Source organism: Odontomachus brunneus, unplaced genomic scaffold (assembly GCF_010583005.1).
Source record: "Odontomachus brunneus isolate Ranch 3 - 2012 unplaced genomic scaffold, Obru_v1 Obru_scaffold_009, whole genome shotgun sequence".
In the NCBI taxonomy this organism is placed as follows: Eukaryota; Metazoa; Arthropoda; class Insecta; order Hymenoptera; family Formicidae; genus Odontomachus; species Odontomachus brunneus.
Genome location: NW_022639459.1, coordinates 1,097,267 through 1,107,095, shown reverse-complemented (window position 1 = coordinate 1,107,095; position 9,829 = coordinate 1,097,267). Strand labels below are relative to the sequence as shown.

Below are 9,829 nucleotides of genomic sequence, written 5' to 3'. Positions count from 1 at the left end.
TATATATATATATATATATATATTACATACCCTATATACAGTCCAGGATCACAGAGTTAGCACAGCACGGCGATGTCGTGTGCACATCGATGTTTGAAATAATGTCACTGTTGCGGTTTAAGAAAGCAGTAAGAACCATCCTAGCAATGTCCAGGATAATTGAACTACGATGGCGATGGAAGTCCAAAATTAATCGAATCGCTCTTTCATCTATAGCGTTAATCTATAAAAATACATTTGGAAACTGTGTTTGGAACGAACAAGTTTGATTTCCAGAGTAGTTTCGTGCCATACAAATGTGGCACCGCCCTCCCCCGTAATCTTTACTAATATAATAACGACAATAATGATCACAAAGTTATTAAAAAGTATATAATTATTAATTCCACTGATGAGATATTGCATTATCGTGTTTATCTGTATAATAATTCCATAAATGGATCGCACTATACATAATACGGACATCGCTAGGCGTCGCCGAATAATCTGCTTGGACAATTGTGAGGTAACCGTTATTTCTTACTTGGATCACAACGTTTCGTTATTGTAGAAAGAAAATTCCACAATGCACCGAAAAACCTTTCGTCGTCCGAGCGAGGAACTTTGGGATCGAGTTCAGGAGCGAGAAATACAATCATTTCCAGACTTGTATCAGACCGTCCGTGCTGCCGGTCAGAATGTACGTGTTCGTCATCGAAACGGCGGATATCGTGTCGTGATGGCCGGAAGGTGGGGTTTCGGGACCGCTTTCCTCCATATTTCTGCTGCTTCCGCTGAAAGACGGGGTGGAATCGTCGCCTACCAAGGTCTCTCGCACAACGTTCGATCCTTCTATTAAACGTTGTCTGTGGAACGAACAGAAGTTTCGAGTTTAACCATAAATTTCTCCTACTACAATATTAATAAAAGGAGTTAACATAGAACATTAGATTAAAAAGTTCAATTCGATTTTCGATAAATGATGTCACAGACATGTAATATAGACGACATTACTAATAATGTTCTGTCAGCAAAACATTTGCGAAGAATCGTAGATAACGACAATCGCAAGATTGGTAAATAATTCGTTTCTATCAAGTGCAATTAAATCAAATTTGACTCAAAGGTTGAATTGAATTTTTCAACTGACTCAATATGTCACGTGTATTTTTGAGACAATTAAGAATTCTTCAAAATTTCTAATAATAAATGAATAACAAGAAAGGGGTCTTTTTCTTGTAAGGTTTAGATATAAGTGTGTTGAATGAAACGTTTAATCACCAATCGATTATACTGACTCATATTTCGACGAGTTCGGTCGACGTACGACGTCGTTGGCGGCGGGTAAAGCGATGTAAGACGCGGTTGGCATCTTCAAGTCCCAGAAACGCAACTTCATATCGGTGCCGCCGGCTAGAAGGAAACCCGAGCAGTCGATGCATCCGGCGTATAGAGCACACACGCTGTTACCGTCTTGGGTGTTGCTTAACGGCGGGTTCTTTGATGCCCACAGAACCATCTGTCGATGATCGGTCTCCAGATCCCACATAGAAATCTCGTTATTACCTTGCACCGCCGAAATGATCCACGAAGGTTCCGTCGGATGTGTGATTACCTTTCGCACTCTGTGACCTAAAGGTGACGAGAACAATTACATCTAAGTTATGCGAGCAAATAATATATTGGGTTACGTAATAAGTAATTTTGGATTTTCTAAATAAAAAAGAAACGTTATATGTCGTACGACATGTAAAATATAACGACATAACATATTATGTCGTTATATTTTATGAAACAATGTATGCAAAAGATCATAAATAAGATAATAAAACAGAACATACGCTGTTTTATAAAATTATAACAACATAATATAATCATTTCATTTTGCCTGAAAAATCTGAAATTGCTTATTATATCCAATGTACTATGCAAACATTTCAGGTTTAAGTAAAATAAAAAGATGAAGGCTCTTCTAATATATAATCAAACATAACACTGGGTCAATAAATGCTAATGCACGGATCAAGTGCAATATTATATGTATAAAGTGTCCAATGCCATAAGGATAATATTTATTATAAAGATAAAATCCATACATTGGACAGGTAAATAGAAATTGACATCAAATACAGCATTTTATAGGCCTCTGTTATTTTCATTTCATCAAGTTTAATAACATAAATTAGATTCTAATAAAATAAAATAATTTACCATTTCGATGCTTGATGCTCGTTATCGGCAGCTGAAATCTTAGATCCCAACAGGTGTGAATACCTGAGCTCGTGCCGAGCGTCAGCCACTGCTGATGACTATTCACACAGAACGACGTGATAACTCCGTGCTTCAGGTCGTTCTCCAAGCGCCACGTTGTACCGGGACATCGTAAATCCCAACCTACCAGCGATCCGTACAACGAAGCATACACGAGAACCGATTGCGAGCCGGAATCTAAATACTGAAGATCGACAGCGCAACCTTCTTCCTATTAAATCGATCATGACATTTTTTCTTTGAAAAAGTACTGTGCCTCAAATATCCGTTATTGCAAGAAAACTTGTTATCACCTGAAGATCCAATTGACGAGTGCCGATCACGCTCATTTTACTGGAGTTCGGCTCGATCCGAACTACAAATACTGTTCCGGATTGACTCGCCGAACTTGCCAAAGATTGCCCTTGATCGCACACGGTTAAACCGACCAGTGGACCTCCTCTGTGCATGTACGTTTGCCTGTTCAAAGCATAATATGAAAAATTAGCATCACGTTAAATACAACAACAAACAACGTGTAACGATAATTTGGATTCCACTTAATCAAATTTGATTTTTATACAATCAGACGTTTTCTATATAAAAACGTATTTTCTATATAAAAACGTTCTCAGTACAGATTGTTAGATTGAAAAAGAAAGGAGGAAGTTCTTTACCTAGAACGATTAGCAATATTCCGTCCTTCCATTTTGCTGGCGTCCCAGATCTTAATGCATCCATCTGAGGAACTGCTCGCAAATAGAGAAGTGTCCACTATCGAGACCAGCCTGTTCACCGCAGCTCTGTGCTCATGGAGATGTGCGACTGGAACTCCTCGGGGTCTCCAATCGTTTGGTAGTAATCTCTTTGAGCCTTTTCATCAACATCAATAATATATCAGATGGTTAAAAGTCGCAACAATTTTGTCTCAAAGAATTTCACAATGCATCCTATATCCAATAGTAGAATTTATTTTTTTAGTAATTCTTAAGAGATAGATTTTTCTATTAAGTGCGAGATGCGTTGCGATATTCATGAAAATTAAAAAAGTGCTGTACTAATATTATAAAGAATTATATTATGATAAAGAATAGATAAACAGACGAGGCAAATAAAAATTACATTTCTATACATAAATTACACCGTGTTTTGTATCGTAGAATTATTGCATTAATTATATGTAAGCATAGGCTTTCGTAAAGTATACAACTAAATAAAAAATAGATTAAACATGAGCCAAATGCAGATGTCAATGCGAATATTTACATTATGGGAAGTTAATTTTTGATAGCATTAACGCACGTGCCAAATATTTTTCCGCGCTTGCAACGTACGCCGTGAATCTGTCTTCCATTATTATACATGCATAATGTAATATATTCGCATTAATATCTGCATTTTGTTTTTACTCGTTTTATTTATTCTTTATTTAATTGTATACTTCGAAAGAGAGCTGGTTTTGTATATAATACATGTTATAATAATTCTGTGATACAAAATATGACGTAATTCATGTAGGAAAGTGGGATTTTTATTTACTTGTTTCGCAGGCGACGTTATTGGCCCAATGCTGCGCCCTCAATGCTGCCGCGTGCTGTTCTTGCTTGCGGCACGTCAATTGTCGTACTTCTAGCCGGCATGGAGCGCATCTGTCTGCAAAACCACGCACGTCTTAGTACCTTTTTATGAGTGCTGAAAAAACACTTCAACAAACTGATATAATTCGAATGTATCCTCTAATTTCACTTACACTGTATGTAAGACCGCTCGTGGAGGGAATGGTCGTTCATGAAGGAATTTATACTGGCCATGTCCGGTAGGCAATGCTGCGGAGACAAGTGAATGTCTCCACTGTGTATGCTCTGGCTGGGACTGCCGCTGCTTCCGGTCATGTCCGACATTCTAACAATAGCGTGCTGCAGCGCACGATTAAGATTATTATCGATCAGCAGAACGACATGAAAGACGAAGATTCATCGATGTTACCTGACTACTGTCTTGAGCTGCGAACATCGTGCGCCATTCTTGATTCATCGTCGCGTACGTGCCAACACTGTCCGACGTTCTCCGATCTGACCTCTTGAAAGGTGGCAAGGCTAAATCGCTCTTGGTGTCAGGATATAATATGACGATATGATGTCTTATCCGATCCTTTACCGTACCTAGCTCCAGCTTACCGTCCACGGGCTTGGCGATATTCTGCTTGGTGTCCGCGGAATTACGATACTTGTTGATCTTTGCCAAATGCAATCTCATCATCAACAACTGATCTTCAACCGTCTCCGTCATCGACTCTGAGCTCAGTCGTCTGAAAAGCTGTGGAAAACTGCTCGAATCTTCTCTCTTTTCTTTGAAACATTGCCTCAAAAGTGCAATATATTGGGTTTTGTATGTGCGTATTAATAATCGACGTCACTTACGTTTCGCAATGAAGTGCTCATGGCGTTGTATTGCGGTACCATGCCTGTCACAGCCTTCGTTCTAACCGCTTGTCTCTGTTCCAGCACTTGGAATAACTCCTCCACGTCGTTATACTTCACCACCGAGTCGTATACTATTCTGGGTATAGGAGGGACGAGGGCTTCCAACAACAAGATTTCCTTCTCTATTTGGATCAACGAGTGCTTCAGATATGGCTGAATCATTGTCTGAACCTTGCACTGGACGTCCACCACGTTCAGAGTTCTCGCCGCTGCGGATATGAAGCCAACGGTCGCGTGAAGTATCCAAAGATTTGGATGAACCTGCGCAAGATAGTAATATGCAAATTGCTCCTGTTGACTCAACAATTATCACGCGACTGTGATATTTTTTATCTAATCCCAATATATACAGTAAACTATCAGTAATATAACACAACAATGTTTATCAACTCCCCATTCAACTATGTAAACGCAATATAACATTTGTATTATACAATAGTTACGTTGTTCAGTGAGAAATTATAACAATAATGTAATATTATTGTTAGTTGGTATTTATTGAGATATTATTACTATATAATATGCTATTTTACATCAAATAATATTATTACTATGTTATATACATACCAAGAATACCATAGTTTCTCCTAATAACTGATAGAGAGCAGATTTGTGCAATAGACCTAATTCTGTAAGTGTCGCCATAGCGTTTATAGCCTTTGCTATTACGAATTCTTCAGGATCGGTTAGACCTTGCTGTAGAAGTGGTAATAGTATAGGACTACTGTGCCAACCTACATAAGCAGCAACACCGACTATGCATTCAAAGAAAGATCCTCTTAATTCCTTGTCTTCCTTGTCATTTAAGAACGTAATCACGTGACTGAGCAAAATGTCATTAGCCTTTTGCTTGCCAAAAAACACGCACAATTTATTTATTCCATTTTCCATTAGAGTCTGTTTCACTAAATTCTGCGAGTCTGTCAACAGCATGGACACTGATTGTTGTACCTAGACGAGTCGGAAAGAGATAAGAAAATAATAAAAATATGTGAAGAATCGTTAAGATAAAATACGATAAAAGTTGAAATAAAACTTGATAGTCTCAAAGAGATAGAAAATTTGACTTATAAAGAAATCATACCATCTCATGCAAAGTTTGCAACTCGCTATCGTAACTGGGTTTTGGTCCTTCTTTGTTGCCCAAATTGGACAAATGAGTATTCTCAAGGTAACGTAGGGCGATATGCGCCAGATGCGCGATATTCTCCGCGTAAGCTGCTCTGACGATTACTGCCTCGTCTTGAGTTATTTGCGACAAGCCTGGCAGAATGTATTCGGGAAATATGTTCACGTCCGAAGGTGGTATCGATTTCACGAGATGCAAACACTTCGTTAAAGTGTGTATTGCTGATACTCTTACTCGCGGTGCCGGATCATGAACCAGAAGAAACTATGCAAGAAGAAAATAGTATATTTCCTTCTTTATTGGTGATTTTAAAGAAATGACTAATAAGAGTCCTGCTGTAGTTATTAGTGTGCAGCTTTCATATATTGCATAAAAAATGACTAAAAAACATCTATCGTAATAACAATAGTTTGCATTTCAAGATCAAACATCTCTATTTAAAAAAATATAATTTTATTTCCTATATATTTAAAAAATACTTTTTTATATTTAAAAAAATTGAATTTTATATTTATAATAAACATCTTTATAGATTTATTTATGCTTATAATATTATAATATGATTCGTGCATTGGCTCTTATTGATCCTTAATTATTCTCGTTTTGATCACATATAAAAGGAGCCTTCTATTTTAGTTAAATATCATTTCTTTTTATAGTTTTTAGTTAAATATCATTTCTTTTTATAACTATAGTTTATCAAACACAGATTTCAAAAAGAGAACAATATTTCAATATATCTTATTTTCGATAATTTCTAAAAATTAGCATCTGTTCATAACTTTATTACTTACAATGTAAGGTAATATCCTATCAAGAATTGTCTCGTCGGAAACATTCCCAGCAAGTTCCAGTAATATTTCTAAGCTGTGCAATTTAGACTGCGAATGATGCAGTCCTCTGATGCAAGATGTGACGAGTTGAGTCACGATAACGAGTCCTTCTAGAATTTCAGTCGACACGAGAACTGGTTTCTCAGATTCCGTGTCGCACACTTGTTTACGATCCTCTTCGGATGACTTAAACTCCAACTCCGCTTCTATTTGAACGTCATTTTCAATGTCTTGCGCTGTACTCCTCGCGTCGACCTGACCCAAGTCGTTCTTGTCGAAACTTTGATCACTGTCAATCTCCACCATTGTATTCTCTTCGCTATGACCGGAATCGTCTTTGATTGATTCTACATTACTCTCATATTGAATAGTTTTCACGGTTTCCGCGGGTTTTATCAAGCTCGTTTTCATCCGTTCATTTTCCTCCGCGCGCAATATACTGATAATATTACCAATATCCTTCTTTAATCTATTTATCTTCTCATCTGGCGATAAAATGGGTGCGGCAGAAAAAATGAGCATGTAGGATTGCAAGAAGGAGTAAAAATATTCCGGAAATATCGTGCCGCGAGCCTGAGACAGATAAAGCTCCGCGCTCTTCCTATTTGCCGGATTTCTTTCCAGCATTGAGTCAAGCAACTCTCGTATTCCAGGGTCGTCGATACTGTCTAAGTGCTTGCTCACCGAATATTCGTTGTTCCTGTATGCTTAATATTTTAAAACGGATTTAATAATTAGTAAAACTTTTTACATTTACAGAGCTGGCTTTCTATTATACATTTTTATATTCTATTATGTTGTTTTAATCATTCATTATTCTTAATAACAGCTCTCTAATCAATGCAGATTGATTAGAAAAAATTAAGTTTTATAATTTAAACAATGGTGAATAGGACACTTCTAATATCTAAAGCCAGTGCTGTGAATGTTAGCAATTAAATTAAATGTTATACATACATACATACCCAAAAGTTGTGAAAAATCAAACGGTGGATGGCCTTCGTTATACAATTCTGTTAAAGCACAGCCTGCAGAAAAGATATCCATCATGGGATGCAAATCACCCGTTTTCACTTCTTGCTCTGGTAATAACAATGTATTGTTTAATTCCGAGGATAATGTTTTTACAAATCGTTCTGGTGCTATGTAACATGTTCTGAAAATATTAACAAAAAATAATTACTTCATTATAACGTAGTAGTATCCAACAAACACCAACCAACAGTAACATTACATCAATGTTATAATTTTTTACTCAACTGTAACTGTTATGTGCAAAATGTTATATTACACTTACATAGCTGAATGGGAAATTATAACATTCATGTAACTACTGTTAGTTAGTATTTACTGAGTTATTGATATATACAAAAAGGTAGGATAATGACAACTATACAAAAGACACCTATTAAAACTTTGTATATGTAGAATGCATATAACTTAATAAACTATATATATTACAACTCTACATATAAAACTCATACAGTTTTGTTATCTATATAATTGACCATATTTTTTTCTAAGAAAGACATAAAAGAAACATAAAAGAAAGAAATAAGGTTTTTACCTTCTTCTAGAAGTATCAAAGAAGTATGAGAAATCTGCAGGATTATCCTCTGGTAAATATGTTGGTTTAAAACTAGCAAAATCTGTGAGTAATACCCAATTCCAACTGGTTATCATAATGTTCTCTAGCTTGATGTCACCATGGCAAACTCCAAACTGTAAAAACAAAAACATCTTTATTATTTTGGAAAATCATATACGATTGGATATTTAAATAACCAATATATACCTTATGAGCTTGATGAAGAGCATACAATACTTGAAAAGTGATCCACTTTTTTTCTATGGTTGTTAAAAATGGCCTAGTGCTGATCCTGTCATAAAGAGAATATTTGACATATTCCCGCATTATTGAGCCTGCTTTTTCTGTGAGCTAATGCAAGTATACAATTAATTCTAGTCATGTAGTTAAAATAAATAATATATACATACATCCATATCTATTCATTGCTGTAACGCTTACAATCATTCGCTGAAATGGCAGGCAGTTGACAGCTGAAGCTAATTTGGATCTTATCTCTTCTAGCTTATCCTTGTAGGCTGATAATGACAATGTTGGGTCATGAATTACAAAGACCTTCACTACTATCAAACCCTCCTGGCTGCGGGCCCGTGCTACTTTGAAAAACCTAGTACTTCCTAAACTGCAATTGACAGGGGATTCAATAAATTAGTTTCACATTATTCAGTACTATCTCAAAGCTATTTTGTATTGTATAACATTTTCTCAATATTCTTTTTGACAAATATGTCATCATATCAATGTGTTATTGATATTGTTGTCTTAACATTAATAGAACATAATGCTAGCTTAATGAGAACTGTATTGCACGACATACTGATGAAGTAAGGATGGTTAACTGCATAATGGAAGATTGTCAGCAAACAACAGTGTTGTATGTATTAAGCAGCATTAATTATAATATGGTTATCAGTAACATCATGAGTGGCTCGCAACGTGATATCTTTCTTATCATACACCAACAGCAGTTTGACATGCAGCTTACTGCTTTGGTATACAACTGGCAGGGGATGTGCAAAACGAAACGATTTAATCGCACTTACTTTACGTCGAACAATAAGTCGCTGTGATCTGTTAGATAGTGTTCCACCGGATATATTTGGCTGGGCGCAATGCCCACCAATTGATTACCCATTTTGATAAGATGACAGAAGAGGAGCTTAGATAAAACTGAAGCGTTCGGCGTTCATTTTGTACCGACTTCGCGTTGTACGGACACAGTGCAGCCAGCTTGTTCACCAACACTCAAATCTAGCGCTTTTTTTTATTTACATTTATCACACCTGTCGCGCACTATATTGTGCTACTTCAGACGAACGCGAAATTTCAAAGACTTTCCGTGTAATATTGCAATTTTTTACATTTGACATTATTTTAACAGATATTTATGGAAAAAAAAACACATACGATTTCTAGCAATAGCAGTTGAAGGATTTTGAGAAAAAGCCGTAAGGTACCTTTAAATAGGAGCGTCCAAGCGTTAAAGCGGTAGCCAATCGACGTGCCACTTTCCGCAAGTATACTTTTGGGACCTAACACGTTGATTGGCTAAAGGCTGGTTTATGAT

The 9,829-nt window shown here is 36.5% G+C and overlaps 1 protein-coding gene across 3 annotated transcripts; it reads right to left on the bottom strand.

Moving 5' to 3' along the window:
• Positions 1–357: 357 nt before the first annotated feature.
• Positions 358–9,486, bottom strand: LOC116840220 (phosphoinositide 3-kinase regulatory subunit 4). 3 transcript variants are annotated; one of them, XM_032806693.1, is made up of 17 exons: positions 9,306–9,486; positions 8,704–8,884; positions 8,470–8,613; positions 8,242–8,396; positions 7,640–7,830; positions 6,636–7,381; positions 5,797–6,105; positions 5,280–5,663; positions 4,650–4,973; positions 4,216–4,545; positions 3,980–4,145; positions 3,769–3,882; positions 2,907–3,102; positions 2,544–2,709; positions 2,191–2,461; positions 1,278–1,611; positions 358–845 (listed from the first exon to the last, which is right to left on the bottom strand). In XM_032806693.1, the coding sequence occupies exons 1-17, from the start codon at positions 9,395–9,397 to the stop codon at positions 635–637; spliced, it is 4,314 nt and encodes a 1,437-aa protein (XP_032662584.1). In that variant the 5' UTR covers positions 9,398–9,486; the 3' UTR covers positions 358–634. The 3 variants fall into 3 exon arrangements, with proteins under 3 accessions (XP_032662584.1, XP_032662585.1, XP_032662586.1); XM_032806694.1 differs by lacking the exon at positions 3,769–3,882; XM_032806695.1 differs by lacking the exons at positions 8,242–8,396; positions 8,470–8,613; positions 8,704–8,884; positions 9,306–9,486 and having other exon boundaries at positions 7,632–7,783.
• Positions 9,487–9,829: the final 343 nt, after the last annotated feature.

Excerpts from the sequence above, each read along its gene's own strand:
- LOC116840220 (XM_032806693.1), bottom strand. The coding sequence starts at position 9,397 with ATGGGTAATCAATTGGTGGGCATTGCGCCCAGCCAAATATATCCGGTG. Across the intron at positions 7,382-7,639 it reads TGATTTTTCACAACTTTTGG|CATACAGGAACAACGAATAT; the intron begins GTATGTATGTAT and ends TAAAATATTAAG. Across the intron at positions 2,710-2,906 it reads AATATTGCTAATCGTTCTAG|GCAAACGTACATGCACAGAG; the intron begins GTAAAGAACTTC and ends TGCTTTGAACAG.